We start from the raw sequence: 22,762 nt of genomic DNA on the forward strand, positions 1-22,762 counted from the left end.
ATCTTGTTTCAGTGATAGCCATCACTATGGCCATCTTGTTTCAGTTATGGCCATCTTGTTTCAGTTATGGCCATCTTGTTTCAGTTATGGCCATCTTGTTTCAGTTATGGCCATCTTGTTTCAGTTATGGCCACCTTGTTTCAGTTATGGCCATCTTGTTTCAGTTATGGCCATCTTGTTTCAGTTATAGCCATCACTATGGTCACCTTGTTTCAGTTATAGCCATCACTATGGTCACCTTGTTTCAGTTATAGCCATCACTATGGCCATCATGTTTCAGTTATAGCCATCATGCTTCAGTTATATCCATCACTATGGCCATCTTGTTTCAGTTAGCCATCTTGTTTCAGTTATATCCACCTCATTTCAGTTATGGCCATCTTGTTTCAGTTATGGCCATCTTGTTTCAGTTATATCCATCTTGTTTCAGTTATGGCCATCTTGTTTCAGTTATATCCATCACTATGGTCACCTTGTTTCAGCTATAGCCACCTTGTTATACAGTGAAATAATAGCATGTTATGTTTTGTAATGTAATGATGCCATTTATATACAGTGTAATGTGAAGTGTACAGTTCCCATAAACAAATCAGTTTGCTGGTTTGCCATAATTTGGACAAAACTGAATGACCTTTACCAGTATGGTACAGTCTGTCCTCATGTCAAACAGTTGGACAGATCGACTGGAAGGCCAAAGTAAAAGCACAAGTATTTTGCTCAGTCAATTGTTACTGATGGAAAGAAAGAAACCCATTCACCCATCTACAGTTGATCAATCTAACCTCTTTTGTTTGCAGTTGGTGAATTCCATCGCCAAGACGTATGTGGGAACTAACGCCTACATGGCAGTAAGTAGACCTAATAGGAATAGATTTTGGTGGTAGTTGGACATCTTGGTGAAAGAGGCTCTGTGTGTTGTTTTGGGGGTCCAGCCTTGAAAATGTGGTAGGAGAAACATTGACAGGACACATCTGATCATGCAGTAACCACAAATGGCACACTATAGCGTAACACAATCACATTTCGTACATCTCAAGTCAACCACAGCATAACTCATCTGACTCCCTTGTTTGTACCCTGCAGCCTGAGAGGATATCTGGGGAGCAGTATGGTATCCATTCAGACGTCTGGAGCGTGGGCATCTCCTTCATGGAGGTGAGTGCAGAGTGCAGGCGTTTGTGTGCGTCATTGTCTGTGATTGCAGAGTGTAGGTGTTTGTGTGTGTCTGTGATTGCAGAGTGCAGGCATTTGTGTGTGTCTGTGATTGCAGAGTGCAGGTGTTTGTGTGTGTGTGTCTGTGTGTCTGTGATTGCAGAGTGCAGGTGTGTGTGTGTGTGTCTGTGATTGCAGAGTGCAGGTGTTTGTGTGTGTGTCTGTGTGTCTGTGATTGCAGAGTGCAGGTGTTTGTGTGTGTGTCTGTGTGTCTGTGATTGCAGAGTGCAGGTGTGTGTGTCTGTGATTGCAGAGTGCAGGTGTTTGTGTGTGTCTGTGATTGCAGAGTGCAGGTGTGTCTGTGTGTCTGTGATTGCAGAGTGCAGGTGTTTGTGTGTGTGTCTGTGTGTCTGTGATTGCAGAGTGCAGGTGTTTGTGTCTGTGATTGCAGAGTGCAGGTGTTTGTGTGTGTCTGTGATTGCAGAGTGCAGGTGTGTCTGTGTGTCTGTGATTGCAGAGTGCAGGTGTTTGTGTGTGTGTCTGTGTGTCTGTGATTGCAGAGTGCAGGTGTTTGTGTGTGTGTGTCTGTGATTGCAGAGTGCAGGTGTTTGCGTGTGTTTGCGTGTGTGTGTGTGTGTGTGTGTGTGTGTGTGTGTGTGTGTGTGTGTGTGTGTGTGTGTGTGTGTGTGTGTGTGTGTGTGTGTGTGTGTGTGTCTGGGTGTGTGTGGGTGTCAAGGGGCTCCATTTTAGAATAGTGTTTTTATTTCAGTACTACATTTGGCCAGGCCCTGTCGTCCCCATTGACACCTATTGATTCTCAATGTATTCCCGTCAAGGACTCCTATTTCCACAGCTCTGACAAACGCTTTACCCTCTCTGGCCTCTACACTGTTTGTCAATACTGTTGAATATTATCACCGTTGTAACCGTAACGGATGGGGCTGCGGAAAATACAAGTCTGTCTGAATTATCGACACAATCTCAGTTTGATCAAGATAGAGTTTTCTCGCCACAGGATCAAAGCCCTCTCCTCTTTGTGAATCGTTAGTGAGAGAGAGAGAGAACCATACAGGTAAGTGTGCATTAGTCTAAATGAAACGGCTTTTAAACTCTCCTCTTCATTTGGATTAATCTGCCATCGCTAGCAGTCGGTCCACGTTCAAGGCCAGCATGGGTTTTCTCGTGTATTGACATCGTCGTAATAACGTGATGGCGCCGACATCATCAGAGATAAAAACCAAGATTAAAGACGCCAGACAAAGTGAATTGCCAAATGTCACAAGCGGGTTGGATATTTTCCGGTGTAGTCATACATCACATGAATTTATCCCTCCATCGTTCCAACCTCTCTGCTTCTCTCTCTGTGCTGGTCTCGGCGGGGGGGCGGCGGGGTTGCAGGGGGTGTTATTAACTAATAGCCGATGTTCTTTGAGGAAGGGGGTTATTCGACGGGGGCGCACTGAGCCCCTCTCAAAGACTGGCCTCTCTAATCTGGAACACGCTTCAGCTAGTCTCCCTCCGTGAGGAGATTAGACCACCTATGAACTCCTATTTCCACGCATTTCCACCACAGTCCTAAAACAAATCCAGTGTGCTTCAACCACATTTAAACTGATAGGGACTTCATATTCCTGATAGTTCCTGTAGACCTGTTTTATTAAACTTCCTCCCCTTTCTAATACTTGTCCAATAATCACTTATGTATTTATATATATATATATATATATATATATTTCTTGCATTTTTGTTTACAAATATAAACACATACATATATATTTTTATATATAAATACACACACACACACACACACACACACACACACACACACACACACACACACACACATATATAAAAAAAAAATATATATATATATATATATATATGTGTTTGTATTTTTGTGTGTATATGTGTGTATATATATATATATATATATATATATATATATATATATATATATATATATATATATATATATATATATATATATATATATATATATATATACAGTGCCTTGCGAAAGTATTCGGCCCCCTTGAACTTTGCGACCTTTTGCCACATTTCAGGCTTCAAACATAAAGATATAAAACTGTATTTTTTTGTGAAGAATCAACAACAAGTGGGACACAATCATGAAGTGGAACGACATTTATTGGATATTTCAAACTTTTTTAACAAATCAAAAACTGAAAAATTGGCCGTGCAAAATTATTCAGCCCCCTTAAGTTAATACTTTGTAGCGCCACCTTTTGCTGCGATTACAGCTGTAAGTCGCTTGGGGTATGTCTCTATCAGTTTTGCACATCGAGAGACCAACATTTTTTCCCATTCCTCCTTGCAAAACAGCTTGAGCTCAGTGAGGTTGGATGGAGAGCATTTGTAAACAGCAGTTTTCAGTTCTTTCCACAGATTCTCGATTGGATTCAGGTCTGGACTTTGACTTGGCCATTCTAACACCTGGATATGTTTATTTTTGAACCATTCCATTGTAGATTTTGCTTTATGTTTTGGATCATTGTCTTGTTGGAAGACAAATCTCCGTCCCAGTCTCAGGTCTTTTGCAGACTCCATCAGGTTTTCTTCCAGAATGGTCCTGTATTTGGCTCCATCCATCTTCCCATCAATTTTAACCATCTTCCCTGTCCCTGCTGAAGAAAAGCAGGCCCAAACCATGATGCTGCCACCACCATGTTTGACAGTGGGGATGGTGTGTTCAGCTGTGTTGCTTTTACGCCAAACATAACGTTTTGCATTGTTGCCAAAAAGTTCAATTTTGGTTTCATCTGACCAGAGCACCTTCTTCCACATGTTTGGTGTGTCTCCCAGGTGGCTTGTGGCAAACTTTAAACTACACTTTTTATGGATATCTTTAAGAAATGGCTTTCTTCTTGCCACTCTTCCATAAAGGCCAGATTTGTGCAATATACGACTGATTGTTGTCCTATGGACAGAGTCTCCCACCTCAGCTGTAGATCTCTGCAGTTCATCCAGAGTGATCATGGGCCTCTTGGCTGCATCTCTGATCAGTCTTCTCCTTGTATGAGCTGAAAGTTTAGAGGGACGGCGAGGTCTTGGTAGATTTGCAGTGGTCTGATACCCCTTCCATTTCAATATTATCGCTTGCAAAGTGCTCCTTGGGATGTTTAAAGCTTGGGAAATCTTTTTGTATCCAAATCCGGCTTTAAACTTCTTTACAACAGTATCTCGGACCTGCCTGGTGTGTTCCTTGTTCGTCATGATGCTCTCTGCGCTTTTAACGGACCTCTGAGACTATCACAGTGCAGGTGCATTTATACGGAGACTTGATTACACACAGGTGGATTGTATTTATCATCATTAGTCATTTAGGTCAACATTGGATCATTCAGAGATCCTCACTGAACTTCTGGAGCGAGTTTGCTGCACTGAAAGTAAAGGGGCTGAATAATTTTGCACGCCCAATTTTTCAGTTTTTGATTTGTTAAAAAAGTTTGAAATATCCAATAAATGTCGTTCCACTTCATGATTGTGTCCCACTTGTTGTTGATTCTTCACAAAAAAATACAGTTTTATATCTTTATGTTTGTTAAATATATATATATACATACATACATACATATACAAATGATTAGACAAGACTGTAACTACCAATTGGAAACCACGAAATTGGGGAGAAAAAGGGGTAAACATACATACACACATATATATATATATATATATATATATATATATATATATATATAAATATATATACACACACGTATTTTTACCACTTTTTCTCCCCAATTTCGTGGTTTCCAATTGGTAGTTACAGTCTTGTCTCATCGCTGCAACTCCCGTATGGACTCTGAAGAGGCGAAGGTTGAGAGCCGTGCGTCCTCCGAAACACACAACCCAACCAAGCTGCACTGCTTCTTGACACAATGGCCACTTAACCCGTAAGCCAGCCGCACCAATGTGTCGCAGGAAACACCGTACACCTGGCGACCGTGTCAGCGTGCACTGCGCCCGGCACGCCCCAGGAGTCGCTAGAGCGCGATGGGACAAGGATATCCCTGCCGGTCAAATCCTCCCCTAACCCGGACGACGCTGGGCCAAATGTGCGCCGCCCCATGGGTCTCCCGACCGCGGCCGGCTGCGACAGAGCCTGGACTCGAACCCAGAAACTCTAGTGGCACAGCTAGCACTGAGATGCAGAGCCTTAGACCACAGCTAGCACGGAGATGCAGAGCCTTAGACCACAGCTAGCACTGAGATGCAGAGCCTTAGACCACAGCTAGCACTGAGATGCAGAGCCCCAGATCACAGCTAGCACTGAGATGCAGAGCCCCAGACCACAGCTAGCACTGAGATGCAGAGCCCCAGACCACAGCTAGCACTGAGATGCAGAGCCTTAGACCACAGCTAGCACTGAGATGCAGAGCCTTAGACCACAGCTAGCACTGAGATGCAGAGCCTTAGGCCACAGCTAACACTGAGATGCAGAGCCTTAGACCACAGCTAGCACTGAGATGCAGAGCCTTAGACCACAGCTAGCACTGAGATGCAGAGCCTTAGGCCACAGCTAACACTGAGATGCAGAGCCTCAGACCACAGCTAGCACTGAGATGCAGAGCCTTAGACCACAGCTAGCACTGAGATGCAGAGCCTTAGGCCACAGCTAACACTGAGATGCAGAGCCTTAGACCACAGCTAGCACTGAGATGCAGAGCCTCAGACCACAGCACCAGTCAGGAGGCCCCTGTAACAGAGCTGTTGATAGTCCCGGGAGGCCTGTTTATTATTTTCGCAGCCTTTGCTGTCACCCTTATTGTCGTGTTTTTCTCTTTCCACAGTTGGCACTGGGCGCTTTCCCCTATCCACAGGTGAGTCCCTTCCTCACTACATTCCATTCACATGGCTTCATGTTTAGCTATGTAGAAGCCACACAGTAGGGTGTCATGACAACATATGGTCATAGGGTCTTTCTCACTCCCTTAATTCTGTTTGTGATGTCACTGGTGGTCCCGTAGTGACTCTTATCCATTCTCCATGTTGACCCTACTCCTACAATCCTACTCATCTTCAAATGTAATTGCTGAGCCACAGAAGAGGTCTGCTGAATCCCATCAGCTCTTTAATTAGGCCCAAATGAGGGCTTAGAGCCATAATCCTCCTCTGAGCATGCTGAACTTGGTTACCTCGCCTGACTGGCTGCATGGCGGCCATCTTGGAAAGCCATGTGGATGGTGGCTGTAATGGTGGTTATTGAGTGGATTCTTTTGAGTGTTGTTTATGATGTGTCACTGGACCAAAAGGTCTTCTCACTTGATCAAGAGTGACCTTTCTGAAAGGTCACCTGGCTTTGTGACATCTACTTTATCCATTGTGTGCTTCAACTACTCCGACTTACTTTCCATTATTCATTCTTCTGAGAGGAAAATAGAATGACAAGACAAAATGGCTACTGAGTATGTAGAACTTTCTATAAACCTCCAAACAACCATAAAATAATGCAATGCGGGTTTTAAAGAGCATTGTTTTGTGAAAGGAATGGGCTGGAGTCAGGTACCTCAATTATTGTCCCAAATACCTAAAAATAATACGTGTGTCCTTTCTACATAAAGGGTTCCATGTTTCTCAGTTGGCAGAGCAAGGCGCTTATAACGCCAGGTTGTGGGTTCGATTCCCACGGGGGACCAGTACAACCACAAAAGTATGAAAATGTCTGAACTCACTAGGTGTAAGTCGCTCTGGATAAGAGCATCTGCTAAATGACTAACATGTCAAATGTAAAGAAAGCATCAATCAGCAGTTGAAACAATAACGAAGTGTTTACCTCGCACCTCTTTCTGTAAATAGCTGAGGAATTGGGGCTAGAGAAATCTAACCACTGTTACATCCATAACTCTGTCTGTGAATTTAAGGACTGACCTATCAAAATGATAGTTTGAATGATGAGGTTTTATAGTGTTTATTTACAAACATTGGAGCAAAACTAGCTTACGTTGGGATCAGATGGGGAACGACAGTTGAACTAAGCTTGTGAGACATTTCTAGGTTATATTCTCCAACAATCAGTCAGTACATATCATTAATTTAAAGTCCAAAAAATGGATGAAGCAACTGCATATTGGCATGTTTTAAAGGGACATTAAGTTCTACAACGCACTTTTCAGGTCCATGTCTCGATGTGCCAATCCTTCAACCGCTGCTAAGCCAATACGTTGTGACTTTTTAATCGTCAACACCACTTCCTCTTTACATTTCTCATGCTCAAGAACAAGATATATATATATATATATATATTTTTAAGTCAAATGTCGATGCACTGCCCCTTTTAATATGTGACTCATAAGGTACACAGTTTCCAAGCTGTGAAATCTAAACTCCGTGGAGGCTGATTTTAAAGGAGCCCAGTGGGCTAAAGCAGAGCGCTAGTACCATTAGTCCAAGCTCTGCGCTGGTGACCACTTTGTTTCCCAGTGCTAATTAACCCAACAGGCATGCTGCGAACCAATCTAATGAACATTACTCACGGCTACCATGACCGTCGGCCTGTGGATGGCCTGGAACACCCAAATAAGACTGGAGGGAGACCATAGCACTGACGGACTGAAACTGGGATATGATGCCAAGTGTATCATGGTTGTGAATCTATTCAGTAGCTATAAGATACCGTAGCTGCATGTCCAGAAGAGGAATTGTCTCGGGTCTGTGGCATTGTTTATGATGTTTAGTACGCAGAGTAAGACCTGTGAATTAGGGTAGTTGTGATAGTTATCCCTAGATGTGTTTCTGTAGGGGCTTTGCAATAAATGGATGTCTTGAAGAGAATAATTAACAGGATATAAGCCCTCTACACAGTGATTAAGCTGCATAGTGAATCCGTTTTGTTAATACTAGTCCTGGAGACATGGGAAATACTAAACTTGTTTTGAGGCGACCAGTCAAACGTGTGTTTGTGCCCCCTGTGTTCATCCTGCTGTGATGACGTACATGAGGTCTCCATGGTTATTGTGTGTGTTGCCTCAGGCAGGTCTCATTTCAGAGTGCTGCCACTCTTATCTTCAGCAGTGTCTATTAACGTGGCCATTATCATGTTAATCGCCAATGTATGATTACATACAATAATGAATGCCTCACAGTCACACACACACACACACACACACACACACACACACACACACAGTTTTTTGAATAAGAATCAGAGAGATGTGGGCTTGTCTGTTCTTCTCTGGTATTTACATATCCACCATTTTGTATGGAAGAGAGCATCATTCACAGCATCTTCATGCTTCTTTTTAATAGGCATGAGACCTCTGGTAACACTTTAATATCTCCAATGTATTGAATCCAATCTATAACAGTCTGTCTGCCTGTATACTTCCACCAGAACCTGATTCATAAATTAGCCTAAATAACCAGAGAAAGAAAAAAGACAAACTTGTTCTTTACAAATGGAGCCATAGGCGTTGTGGTGGAGCGTTGAATGTTTTCACATCCTATTAATTTATTTATTCTTCCTCTCTCTCTCACTGTTTCTCTCTCTCTCTCTCTGTCTGTCTCTCTCTCTCTCTCTCTCTCTCTGTCTCTCTCTCTGTCTCTCTCTCGCTCTCTCTCTCTCTCTCTCTCACACTGTTTCCCCCGCTCTTGCTTTCCCATCCTCTCTCTCTCTCTCTCTCTCACACTGTTTCTCTCTCTCTCTCTCTCTCTCTGTCTCTGTCTCTCTCTCTGTCTCTCTCTCGCTCTCTCTCTCTCTCTCACACTGTTTCCCCCGCTCTTGCTTTCCCATCCTCTCTCTCTCTCTCTCTCTCCCCTTCTATCTTCCCTACATATGGAATTTAAAGCTACACCAAGAGACAGTGTGTGCGCCAGGGAGATCTCCCGCTGCCAGTGCTCTCCTCATCTCTCTGTTAATTTTCCCTGCTCCATATGGCGTTACAGACAGTTCACCTGCAGGCTGTAGCAGAGCCCTAGTAGAACGGGTAGAGTGGCGGCCGAGCGCCGCTCGGCTTCATCTCGCCAGGCGCAGCCGGCGAACGTCCTCGGGCCCAGGCTGTCAGCTGTCTGCGCAGAAGCCCCCTGTGCTATCACCCTCCACGGTCCACCCGACTGTGGCAGCAACACAAATAGAGAGAATGGAATCAATTGTAAGCACCTGAGATTTGCTCAGGATACGTGGTTTTGGGAGAATGGGGTCAGTGTTTTGGGTGGGATGTGGGTGGATTTGAAGGGCAGAGGGGTGCTTTTTGTTTTTGTAAAGAGCTGTCGTAACGCTGTAAGGGGGCCTCTGTACTCACCCTTTCCATTTTGTGTGTGTGTGTGTGTGTGTGTGTGTGTGTGTGTGTGTGTGTGTACTATACGAGTTGCCTGGAGTATGAGTTAACAGTAACAGGGGGGGCGGAGGTGGCGATAACAGAACACACGCCATGGCGTTTTCATCCTGTGTTTGTCATTGATTAGAGACGGCCTCTTTAATTCCTCCTCACCCCATGTTGTGATCCATTTGCATTCGTTGTGAGAGTTAATGGAGTTTTCTCATGGCTCTGAAAGTCTTTGAAGACAGCAGACTGGATGTGATGTGTATACAGCCGCCGGGGCAGCGCCCCCCTGATTGATTTGGGCCCTTTTCCTCATCTCCATTTTAAATTGTTCTGCAGAAGAAGAAGAAGAAGAACAGGAAGTAGTTCAAATATGTTTGATGGTGTTGTTATGAAGGGATCACATAAAAATGTCAAACTGTAGAGGGATTTAACAGATCAGTGATTGCACTCCCAAGTATTGAGTAATGTAGACTCTTTTGACACTATCCCCATATTGCGTTGTGACGCGGGGACTTTCATATGATGAAGTATCACATTTTCCAAACATGTTGAATGCTTTATGCAGAGGCCGCATTCACCCCTGTCTGTGAACGTTTTGTACTTTTTGATGCTCTAGCTATTGCTCCCCTCAACCCTGGAACATCTGCCTTTCAGATCAACACAGCTGTTAACATCTATAGAAATGGGAGACCGATGGAAGTATTGAGTGTTTCAATACAGTACCGTCTCCCTGTCTGTAGACTGAGAGAACAACTTCTACATGATGACTGAGTAGGAATACCATTGTCTCCCTTTCTGTAGACTGTGCTGAAGCTCTGAGAGAACAACTTCTACATGATGACTGAGTAGGAATACCATTGTCTCCCTGTCTGTAGACTGAGAGAACAACTTCTACATGATGACTGAGTAGGAATACCATCGTCTCCCTGTCTGTAGACTGAGAGAACAACTTCTACATGATGACTGAGTAGGAATACCACCGTCTCCCTGTCTGTAGACTGAGAGAACAACTTCTACATGATGACTGAGTAGGAATACCATCGTCTCCCTGTCTGTAGACTGAGAGAACAACTTCTACATGATGACTGAGTAGGAATACCACCGTCTCCCTGTCTGTAGACTGAGAGAACAACTTCTACATGATGACTGAGTAGGAATACCACCGTCTCCCTGTCTGTAGACTGAGAGAACAACTTCTACCTGATGACTGAGTAGGAATACCATCGTCTCCCTGTCTGTAGACTGAGAGAACAACTTCTACCTGATGACTGAGTAGGAATACCACCGTCTCCCTGTCTGTAGACTGAGAGAACAACTTCTACATGATGACTGAGTAGGAATACCACCGTCTCCCTGTCTGAAGACTGAGAGAACAACTTCTACATGATGACTGAGTAGGAATACCATTGTCTCCCTGTCTGTAGACTGTGCTGAAGCTCTGAGAGAACAACTTCTACCTGATGACTGAGTAGGAATACCATTGTCTCCCTGTCTGTAGACTGTGAGAACAGCTTCTACCTGATGACTGAGTAGGAATACCATTGTCTCCCTTTCTGTAGACTGTGAGAACAGCTTCTACATGATGACTGAGATGACTGAGTAGGAATACCATTGCTTATAACCAAGTCTGTCTATTCTGTTGTGATTGATGACTGTGATGAAACGAGGGAGTTTCATTGAGCTGACCTCGAGTGTCCATCCATTGCCTCTGAAATGTTGTTCCCTCAGAAGTATTGGAGTCCATTTTGAAACCAAGACTTTAAAAAATCCATATTTTTGCCTCTACTCTTATTTGGGGTTATTGTTCATGATTAGAGTTGTTTTAACCTGAATGTGAAACACAGAACACTTTTGTTTTCCTCTGCAGGATTCAATCTCCAGTTTGTTGTCCACAGTAGTCGTCATTTTCAAACCAACTCTGTATCAGAAACAACAAGGGACTCATTGAAAGGTTAATATATTGTTAGACCGTAATCATCATATGAAGCGCTGATTACCCCCAGGACAAATATATATACTACGTTGTGATGTGGAAATTAGATCATCAAGTTATATCGTTCAATGACTATGTTAAATGGAACGATGGGACGGCATTGTTACGGCTCACTTTGTTGACGCCAGATCAAATTACTGTGTACGAAAAGAACAAACTCTTGACAAAATAGAACTCAAATAAGTTTGCCTTCCACAATCCAATTTCAACCCCTGAGCAGCTTGCAATTTTGTTTAGTAATTATTTCTGAATGAATTTGTTTTCTGTAGTCGCCCATAACGTATGTCTGAATCAGTTAAAATAGGTGTAGAGGCCATGAAGGGCCTCTTGAGATTTACCACGAGTTGCAAAGCTGTCAGTTAATTCAGAGAATGAATCAATAAGAGTTCTAACGCATTATCAAAAGAGCCTACGAAACAAGCAATTAATTGACTAAACATAATGGGCCATCTAGCTCAAAGCAGAAGACCTTGGGTCTCTTGTTATCTATGCATTAAAAACGTTCTCCCTGTCTGACTACAACTCCGTTTCTTGTGTTGTTTGTTGAGCTTTTCGGCCATGAAAAAAACTTCAAAGACTGTTTTTTTCTTCATTTTTATATATTTATCTGAAGTAAAATAATTGAAACTGTTGATGAACAAAGCCGTCATTTCAGGTCATTGGACTTTCACGTACTTTGTGTTGGAAGCTGTTTGTTTTCTGTGGAGTGGTGATGGATGAAGACAACATAGTCTATACGGAGCCCTTGTCATTTGGTAGTGTCTCACCAGAGATGACTGGATAATTGTTAGTTGTTAGTGGTCGACCAAAGCCCCATGTTAGCCTCTTAACTTTTTATTCCTTCTTTTTAACAACATTTAATTATTTTGTATCTGTTTGAGTGGAAATGTTTGCTCAGCCTGCAGATTCCTATTTGAAATATACATTATGCACAATTCATTCTACAACCCTGCACCTTTAGACAACCTGGAGGGGGTAGCAGGGAAGATGAAATGAACAGTGCTGTATATCTTCCACCTCCCCAAATGAGAGCAAGACTATTAACGTTTGGGTATTGTGTGTATTATTATGTAGATGGTGTTAACACATGCCCACCGGGGGGATGCCATCATATTCTCCCAGTGATCATAATGTGTCCAAGTGTGTGCTTTTGATTATGACATGCTAATTACATATTGTCTCTCTCTCTCTCTCTCTCGCTCTCTCGCTCTCTCGCTCTCTCGCTCTCTCGCTCTCTCTCTCTCTCTCTCTCTCTCTCTCTCTCTCTCTCTCTCTCTCTCTCTCTTTTCTTGTCTTCGTCTGCCTTTACAGATTCAGAAAAACCAAGGATCTTTAATGGTGAGATTTGATGTATTTTTTGTGGGGGAAGACAGTGTTTCACTCTCCAGTAGATCCCTCGTTTGAAACGTCCCACAAATTGCGTTTTTTTTTTTTTTGCATTGAAATGATACAGCGGGCCTTAACTGCCTGTATTAGATTAGATGCTATTATAGAATAATAGAAACATTCAGGAGGCGATGGCTGTGCCGGAGCTTGGTGCATTTGATTAATGTGAATACCTTTTTATTACATGAGTGATTTTCTCTGCCACCTCTCTGTCGTAACGTCTCATGTAGACTAATACTTCGTTTTCTTCTTCTGCCCATCTCCTCTCTCTCTGTCTCCCCATTCAAGCCTCTCCAGTTACTGCAATGCATCGTTGATGAGGTGAGTCGGCGTCTTATGTGCTTTCTCTCCTAAAGTCATTCCTAATGGTGTGGAAAGCTTATATTTTGTTTCCTAATGAAGCACAGTGCTCAGACGGCTTCGCTCGCGCTCGCTCACCCCCCTCCGCCCCGCACACACAACCGCCTTGGGCCATTCCACACACATACACACACACACACACACACACACACTCTCTCAGGCTGCACCCACCCTGAGCGGCTCTGTAGACACACAGACACACAAACACAGGCAGATCACAGATGCACGTATACACACACACACATACACCTTACTACTGCCTTGAACCATTCTATACGCACATATTGATAGACACACACACACATTGATAGACACACACACACATTGATAGACACACACACACACATTGATAGACACACACACACACACACACATTGATAGACACACACACACACACATTGATAGACAAACACACATATTGATACATACACATTGATAGGCACACACACACACACACACACATTGATAGACCCACACTGCTGCCTGCTGCTCGTTCTCAAAGGTTATTATAGTTTTGTTTTTATTTCTCTTCGTTTTCTGATTTTTATTTGAAGTTTAGTTTGTTGGTTTTCAGACCTGAATTGATTGTTTTTTATTTGGTTTTAGTTGTTTTAAAATTATTTCTATTTCTAGTTTCTCACACACAGGCCAGGAATAGAAGATACTGGGAGGAAGCTTCCTCCCAGTATCAGCCCAAACAGCTGTTACTTCTTCAGCCAGATCTCTTTTACAAGCTTTTATGTTACTTTGTTTCTGATGGCGGTCTATTGTGCATTTTCTTTTGTACTCTTAAGGTAGCAGGTTTTACAGAATATATTATTGACATTTGCAACGAGCATCCCAGCGGAGTGTTTGACACACTTTTATTTCAGTCAATACTCTGATCTTCAATTCCCTGTCGTTTTCTTTATACGTTTATGCTTGGTTTCCTTTCCTGCCATTTAACTGCCCCCTAATGGACCCGTTGTACAACTTCCGATGACCCCCGTTAGAGTACATCAGCGTGAAGCGAAGAGCGCTGTTGAATCACGACAAAAATAGTTATCCCTCAAAACACACGCGTGGCAAAACGGAAACGATTGATTGGATTGGAGACATTGGGTCAATTACAGAACATTTCCTAGGATTTTCTACCTGCAGCAACACTAGTGGATAATGCTGGAAGTAGCAGTTAAAACACAGGGCCTCCAGAACTGGACCAAAAGGCAGGACTCTGCTCATACCTAACTAGCTAACCCACCACGTTAAGTCTATAGGAATGCTAACAGGGCAACTTTAGCTTCGTAGTGCTTATACTATGTGAAAACACACTATATTTTTATTAAACCTTTATTTATACAGGGAATCCCATTTCAGCTGGGCATCTTTTTCAATGGTGCCCTGATGAATTGGTTTCTATATTTAATAGTTTGATCATTGTAATTCATATTTAACCACATCTCCTCCCTGGGTTTGCTTGTGTGTCAATGTGCCAAATGTTGATCGCAGCAAATATGGCCGCGCCCTTGTTGCCAGGCTACATAAGGTGAATATAGAGACACACTCAGATGTTCTCAATCAAGTGCTTTAATATACACACACACACACACACCTGGAGGAGGTAATGTAGCATGACCAGTCTAAGGAGCACAGAGAGTGTCAGGCCATTCAATATGTAGCATTAACCTTGACCTCTGACTCTTAGCAACACATGTTCCCAGAACCTTGACACACTTCCCTGTCCTACACACACACACACACACACACACACACACACACACACACACACACACACACACACACACACACACACACACACCAGGGTCAAGGGCAGTGTACCCCTCAGTCTACATGTAGCGCTGTGTATCAATCCTTTCTAGAATTATATATTTCAACAGCGAGGATATTTTGTGAAATAGGTTACGACGTGGTACTGCAGTCAGGTTAAGACCCTGGTGAGGTCGACGAAGTACGCAGATGAGCTTCCCTGTTTCTGACCGCTTGGATGTGGAGGCCGTGGGTGTGTGTGTGTGTGTGTGTGTGTGTGTGTGTGTGTGTGTGTGTGTGTGTGTGTGTGTGTGTGTGTGTGTGTGTGTGTGTGTGTGTGTGTGTGTGTGTGTGTGTGTGTGTGTGTGTGTGTGTGTGTGTGTGTGTGTGTGTGTGTGTGTGTGTGTGTGTGTGTGTGTGTGGGTGGGTGGGTGGGTGGGGGCGGGGCCTGATGGACGTACTGCCAAATGATCCAAAATTATATTGAAGGCGGCTTATGGTAGAGAAATTAGAACATTAAATTCTAGGGCAACAGCTCTGGTGGACATTCCTGCAGTCAGCATGCTAATTGCGTACTCCCTCAATGCTTGAGACATCTGTGGCATTGTGTTATGTGACAAAACTGCCCATTTTAGAGTGGTCTTTTATTGTCCCCAGCAGAAGGTGCACCTGTGTAATGATCATGCTTCTTGATATGCCACACCTGTCAGGTGGATGGATTATCTTGGCGAAGGAGAAATGCTCACTAACAGGGATAAACACATTTGTAAACCAAATGAAGAGAAATAAGCTTTTTTGTGCGTATGGAAAATGTCTATGATCTTTTATTTCAACTCAGGAAACAAATGTGGTCCTGTAGAACTAGGGATGAGTAGGTATATGGAGGAAGTAGAAGAAAATCTAGTGAGTTTTGTCTGAGTGCCAACCAAATACTGTAGCTAGACCTATAGTAGTAGTTATGACTAGCCAGACCTACAGTAGTAGTTATGACTAGCTAGACCTACAGTAGTAATTATGACTAGCCAGACCTACAGTAGTAGTTATGACTAGCCAGGCCTACAGTAGTAGTTATGACTAGCCAGACCTACAGTAGTAGTTATGACTAGCCAGGCCTACAGTAGTAATTATGACTAGCCAGGCCTACAGTAGTAATTATGACTAGCTAGACCTACAGTAGTAGTTATGACTAGCCAGACCTACAGTAGTAATTATGACTAGCCAGGCCTACAGTAGTAATTATGACTAGCTAGACCTACAGTAGTAATTATGACTAGCCAGACCTACAGTAGTAGTTATGACAAGCCAGGCCTACAGTAGTAATTATGACTAGCTAGACCTACAGTAGTAGTTATGACTAGCCAGGTCTACAGTAGTAGTTATGACTAGCCAGGTCTACAGTAGTAATTATGACTAGCCAGGTCTACAGTAGTAGTTATGACTAGCCAGGCCTACAGTAGTAGTTATGACTAGCCAGGCCTACAGTAGTAGTTATGACTAGCCAGGCCTACAGTAGTAGTTATGACTAGCTAGACCTACAGTAGCAATTATGACTAGCCAGGCCTACAGTAGTAGTTATGACAAGCCAGGCCTACAGTAGTAGTTATGACTAGCTAGACCTACAGTAGCAATTATGACTAGCCAGGCCTACAGTAGTAGTTATGACTAGCCAGGCCTACAAGTCCTTGGTCTGCTAGAATGGAGGGTGGTGCTAGCCGCTAGCCCGAGAGCTCCTTTACGTGTTGTGTTTATATTTTTGTGCAGTATAGTTTTGTCTTCAGTGTGTGTGCATGTGCACGCAGCACCCCATTTCACCCCCTAAAACAAGGGACCTTTCTGTCTCCACTCTCCTCTTCAGCTCCTCACTGACACGCGCTAATAACACAATGCCAGGAGAGAGCCCAACCCGACACACCCCAACCACACATTAAACATACCAAGCTTGTCCTTTACAGAGTATAGATTGGGTGTAATTAATAATTAAACGCTTGCAGTTGTAATGGGTTGACCCGGGCTGAACTGTTCATTAGTCACCAAGGCGAAGGCATCACTCAAACTATTTTCTCCCTCGTCCTTCACCGCTCTCCCCTGGCAGCGAGAGAGAGGTAGCGGGAGCTCTCGGGCTAGCGGCTAGCACCACCCTCCATTCTAGCAGACCAAGGACTTGGAGAGGAGGTGATGAGGGGAGAGGAGCGGAAAGGTGATGAGGAGAGGTGATGAGGGGAGAGGAGCGGAGAGGCCCGGCTGGGAATGGGAAAGTGTGGGACGGTTGCGGACCCATGTAGGTGGTGGTGGAGCCAGGAGTATTCAATTGCCACTGTCGCTCCTGCTGGGTTAGGATTGGTTAGAAATGGGACGGTACGGGCTGGGTTGGATTGGGCCAGGGTGGGCTGGACTGGGCTGGACTGGATCTATGTGACCTGGGCTCGACGGAGGAGTCTTTGCCGTGCCTCATATGAAGAGCAAATGTGGTCCTGTAGAACTAGGGATGAGTAGGTATATGGAGGAAGTAGAAGAAAATCTAGTGGGTTTTGTCTGAGTGCCAACCAAATACTGTAGCTAGACCTACAGTAGTAATTATGACTAGCCAGGCCTACAGTAGTAATTATGACTAGCCAGGCCTACAGTAGTAGTTATGACTAGCTAGACCTACAGTAGTAATTATGACTAGCCAGGCCTACAGTAGTAGTTATGACTAGCTAGACCTACAGTAGTAGTTATGACTAGCCAGGCCTACAGTAGTAGTTATGACTAGCCAGGCCTACAGTAGTAGTTATGACTAGCCAGGTCTACAGTAGTAGTTATGACTAGCCAGACCTACAGTAGTAGTTATGACTAGCCAGGCCTACAGTAGTAGTTATGACTAGCCAGACCTACAGTAGTAGTTATGACTAGCCAGGCCTACAGTAGTAGTAATGACTAACCAGGTCTACAGTAGTAGTTATGACTAGCCAGGCCTACAGTAGTAGTTATGACTAGCCAGACCTACAGTAGTAGTTATGACTAGCCAGACCTACAGTAGTAATTATGACTAGCCAGGCCTACAGTAGTAGTTATGACTAGCCAGACCTACAGTAGTAATTATGACTAGCCAGACCTACAGTAGTAGTTATGACTAACCAGGCCTACAGTAGTAGTTATGACTAGCCAGGTCTACAGTAGTAGTTATGACTAGCCAGGCCTACAGTAGTAGTTATGACTAGCCAGACCTACAGTAGTAATTATGACTAGCCAGGCCTACAGTAGTAGTTATGACTAGCCAGACCTACAGTAGTAAGTATGACTAGCTAGACCTACAGTAGTAGTTATGACTAGCCAGACCTACAGTAGTAATTATGACTAGCTAGACCTACAGTAGTAGTTATGACTAGCCAGACCTACAGTAGTAATTATGACAAGCCAGGCCTACAGTAGCAATTATGACTAGCCAGACCTACAGTAGTAGTTATGACTAGCCAGGCCTACAGTAGCAATTATGACTAGCTAGACCTACAGTAGTAATTATGACTAGCCAGACCTACAGTAGTAATTATGACTAGCCAGGCCTACAGTAGCAATTATGACTAGCTAGGCCTACAGTAGTAATTATGACTAGCCAGACCTACAGTAGTAATTATGACTAGCCAGGCCTACAGTAGCAATTATGACTAGCCAGGCCTACAGAAGTAATTATGACTAGCCAGGCCTACAGTAGTTGTTATGACTAGCCAGGCCTACAGTAGTAGTTATGACTAGCCAGGCCTACAGTAGTAATTATGACTAGCTAGACCTACAGTAGTAATTATGACTAGCCAGGCCTACAGTAGTAATTATGACTAGCTAGACCTACAGTAGTAATTATGACTAGCTAGACCTACAGTAGTAATTATGACTAGCCAGGCCTACAGTAGTAGTTATGACTAGCCAGGCCTACAGTAGTAATTATGACTAGCCAGGCCTACAGTAGTTGTTATGACTAGCCAGGCCTACAGTAGTAGTTATGACTAGCCAGGCCTACAGTAGTTGTTATGACTAGCCAGGCCTACAGTAGTAGTTATGACTAGCCAGGCCTACAGTAGTAGTTATTGCTGTAGCCAGGCCTACAGTAGAAGTTATGACTAGCCAGGCCTACAGTAGTAGTTATGACTAGCCAGGCCTACAGTGGTAGTTATGACTAACCAGGCCTACAGTAGTAGTTATCGTTGTAGCCAGGCCTACAGTAGTAGTTATGACTAGCCAGGCCTACAGTAGTAGTAATGACTAGCCAGGCCTACAGTAGTAGTTATGACTAGCCAGGCCTACAGTAGTAGTTATGACTAGCCAGGCCTACAGTAGTAGTAATGACTAGCCAGGCCTATAGTAGTAGTAATGACTAGCCAGGCCTACAGTAGTAGTTATGACTAGCCAGGCCTACAGTAGTAATTATGACTAGCCAGGCCTACAGTAGTAGTAATGACTAGCCAGGCCTATAGTAGTACTTATGACTAGCCAGGCCTATAGTAGTAGTTATGACTAGCCAGGCCTACAGTAGTAGTTATGACTAGCCAGGCCTACAGTAGTAGTTATGACTAGTCAGGCCTACAGTAGTAATTATGACTAGCCAGGCCTACAGTAGTAGTTATGACTAGCCAGGCCTACAGTAGTAGTTATGACTAGCCAGGCCTACAGTAGTAGTTATGACTAGTCAGGACTACAGTAGTAGTTATGACTAGCCAGGCCTACAGTAGTAGTAATGACTAGCCAGGCCTACAGTAGTAGTAATGACTAGCCAGGCCTACAGTAGTAGTTATGACTAGCCAGGCCTACAGTAGTAGTTATGACTAGCCAGGCCTACAGTAGTAGTAATGACTAGCCAGGCCTACAGTAGTAGTTATGACTAGCCAGGCCTACAGTAGTAGTTATGACTAGCCAGGTCTACAGTAGTAGTTATGACTAGCCAGGCCTACAGTAGTAGTTATGACTAGCCAGGTCTACAGTAGTAGTTATGACTAGCCAGGTCTACAGTAGTAGTTATGACTAGCCAGGCCTACAGTAGTAGTTATGACTAGCCAGGCCTACAGTAGTAGTTATGACTAGCCAGGCCTACAGTAGTAGTTATGACTAGCCAGGCCTACAGTAGTAGTTATGACAAGCCAGGCCTACAGTAGTAGTTATCGTTGTAGCCAGGCCTACAGTAGTAGTTATGACTAGCCAGGCCTACAGTAGTTGTTATCGTTGTAGCCAGGCCTACAGTAGTAGTTATGACTAGCCAGGCCTACAGTAGTAGTTATGACTAGCCAGGTCTACAGTAGTAGTTTTGACTAGCCAGGTCTACAGTAGTAGTTATGACTAGCCAGGCCTACAGTAGTAGTTATGACTAGCCAGGCCTACAGTAGTAATTATGACTAGCCAGGTCTACAGTAGTAGTTATGACTAGCCAGGTCTACAGTAGTAGTTATGACTAGCCAGGTCTACAGTAGTAATTATGACTAGCCAGGCCTACAGTAGTAGTTATGACTAGCCAGGTCTACAGTAGTAGTTATGACTAGCCAGGCCTACAGTAGTAGTTATGACTAGCCAGGTCTACAGTAGTAGTTATGACTAGCCAGGTCTACAGTAGTAGTTATGACTAGCCAGGTCTACAGTAGTAGTTATGAATAGCCAGGCCTACAGTAGTTGTTATGACTAGCCAGGTCTACAGTAGTAGTTATGACTAGCCAGGTCTACAGTAGTAGTTATGACTAGCCAGGCCTACAGTAGTAGTTATGACTAGCCAGGCCTACAGTAGTAGTTATGACTAGCTAGACCTACAGTAGTAGTTATGACTAGCCAGGCCTACAGTAGTAGTTATGACTAGCCAGGCCTACAGTAGTAGTTATGACTAGCCAGGCCTACAGTAGTAGTTATGACTAGCCAGGCCTACAGTAGTAGTTATGACTAGCCAGGCCTACAGTAGTAGTTATGACTAGCCAGGCCTACAGTAGTAGTTATGACTAGCCAGGCCTACAGTAGTAGTTATGACTAGCCAGGCCTACAGTAGTAGTTATGACTAGCCAGGCCTACAGTAGTAGTTATGACTAGCCAGGCCTACAGTAGTAGTTATGACTAGCCAGGCCTACAGTAGTAGTTATGACTAGCCAGGCCTACAGTAGTAGTTATGACTAGCCAGGCCTACAGTAGTAGTTATGACTAGCTAGGCCTACAGTAGTAGTTATGACTAGCCAGGCCTACAGTACTGGTTATGACTAGCCAGGCCTACAGTAGTAGTTATGACTAGCCAGGCCTACAGTAGTAGTTATGACTAGCCAGGCCTACAGTAGTAGTTATGACTAGCCAGGCCTACAGTAGTAGTTATGACTAGCCAGGCCTACAGTAGTAGTTATGACTAGCCAGGCCTACAGTAGTAGTTATGACTAGCCAGGCCTACAGTAGTAGTTATGACTAGCCAGGTCTACAGTAGTAGTTATGACTAGCCAGGCCTACAGTAGTAGTTATGACTAGCCAGGCCTACAGTAGTAGTTATGACTAGCCAGGCCTACAGTAGTAGTTATGACTAGCCAGGCCTACAGTAGTAGTTATGACTAGCCAGGCCTACAGTAGTAATTATGACTAGCCAGTTCTACAGTAGTAGTTATGACTAGCCAGTTCTACAGTAGTAGTTATGACTAGCCAGGCCTACAGTAGTAGTTATGACTAGCCAGGCCTACAGTAGTAGTTATGACTAGCCAGGTCTACAGTAGTAGTTATGACTAGCCAGGCCTACAGTAGTAGTTATGACTAGCCAGGCCTACAGTAGTAGTTATGACTAGCCAGGCCTACAGTAGTAGTTATGACTAGCCAGGCCTACAGTAGTAGTTATGACTAGCCAGGCCTACAGTAGTAGTTATGACTAGCCAGGCCTACAGTAGTAGTTATGACTAGCTAGACCTACAGTAGTAGTTATGACTAGCCAGGCCTACAGTAGTAGTTATGACTAGCCAGGCCTACAGTAGTAGTTATGACTAGCCAGGCCTACAGTAGTAATTATGACTAGCCAGGTCTACAGTAGTAGTTATGACTAGCCAGGCCTACAGTAGTAGTTATGACTAGCCAGGCCTACAGTAGTAGTTATGACTAGCCAGGCCTACAGTAGTAGTTATGACTAGCCAGGCCTACAGTAGTAGTTATGACTAGCCAGGTCTACAGTAGTAGTTATGACTAGCCAGGTCTACAGTAGTAGTTATGACTAGCCAGGCCTACAGTAGTAGTTATGACTAGCCAGGCCTACAGTAGTAGTTATGACTAGCCAGGTCAACAGTAGTAGTTATGACTAGCCAGGCCTACAGTAGTAGTTATGACTAGCCAGGCCTACAGTAGTAGTTATGACTAGCCAGGCCTACAGTAGTAGTTATGACTAGCCAGGTCTACAGTAGTAGTTATGACTAGCCAGGCCTACAGTAGTAGTTATGACTAGCCAGGCCTACAGTAGTAGTTATGACTAGCCAGGTCTACAGTAGTAGTTATGACTAGCCAGGTCTACAGTAGTAGTTATGACTAGCCAGGCCTACAGTAGTAGTTATGACTAGCCAGGCCTACAGTAGTAGTTATGACTAGCCAGGCCTACAGTAGTAGTTATGACTAGCCAGGTCTACAGTAGTAGTTATGACTAGCCAGGCCTACAGTAGTAGTTATGACTAGCCAGGCCTACAGTAGTAATTATGACTAGCCAGGCCTACAGTAGTAGTTATGACTAGCCAGGTCTACAGTAGTAGTTATGACTAGCCAGGTCTACAGTAGTAGTTATGACTAGCCAGGTCTACAGTAGTAGTTATGACTAGCCAGGCCTACAGTAGTAGTTATGACTAGCCAGGTCTACAGTAGTAGTTATGACTAGCCAGGCCTACAGTAG

At 43.8% G+C, this 22,762-nt stretch overlaps 1 protein-coding gene across 3 annotated transcripts in view; it reads left to right on the forward strand.

The window, feature by feature from the left end:
- Positions 1-22,762, forward strand: part of LOC139403910 (dual specificity mitogen-activated protein kinase kinase 5-like) — a 125,682-nt gene that overhangs the window by 58,172 nt on the left and 44,748 nt on the right. For 2 of the 3 annotated variants that reach the window (XM_071147105.1, XM_071147106.1), the window contains exons 15-19: positions 798-848; positions 1,084-1,155; positions 5,964-5,993; positions 12,739-12,765; positions 13,102-13,134. In XM_071147105.1, the coding sequence (XP_071003206.1) occupies positions 798-848; positions 1,084-1,155; positions 5,964-5,993; positions 12,739-12,765; positions 13,102-13,134 (213 nt within the window). The remainder of the gene's footprint in view (positions 1-797; positions 849-1,083; positions 1,156-5,963; positions 5,994-12,738; positions 12,766-13,101; positions 13,135-22,762) is intronic. The other variant, XM_071147107.1, reaches the window with a different exon arrangement.

This window comes from Oncorhynchus clarkii, unplaced genomic scaffold, assembly GCF_045791955.1.
Source record: "Oncorhynchus clarkii lewisi isolate Uvic-CL-2024 unplaced genomic scaffold, UVic_Ocla_1.0 unplaced_contig_12638_pilon_pilon, whole genome shotgun sequence".
Taxonomy (NCBI): Eukaryota; Metazoa; Chordata; class Actinopteri; order Salmoniformes; family Salmonidae; genus Oncorhynchus; species Oncorhynchus clarkii.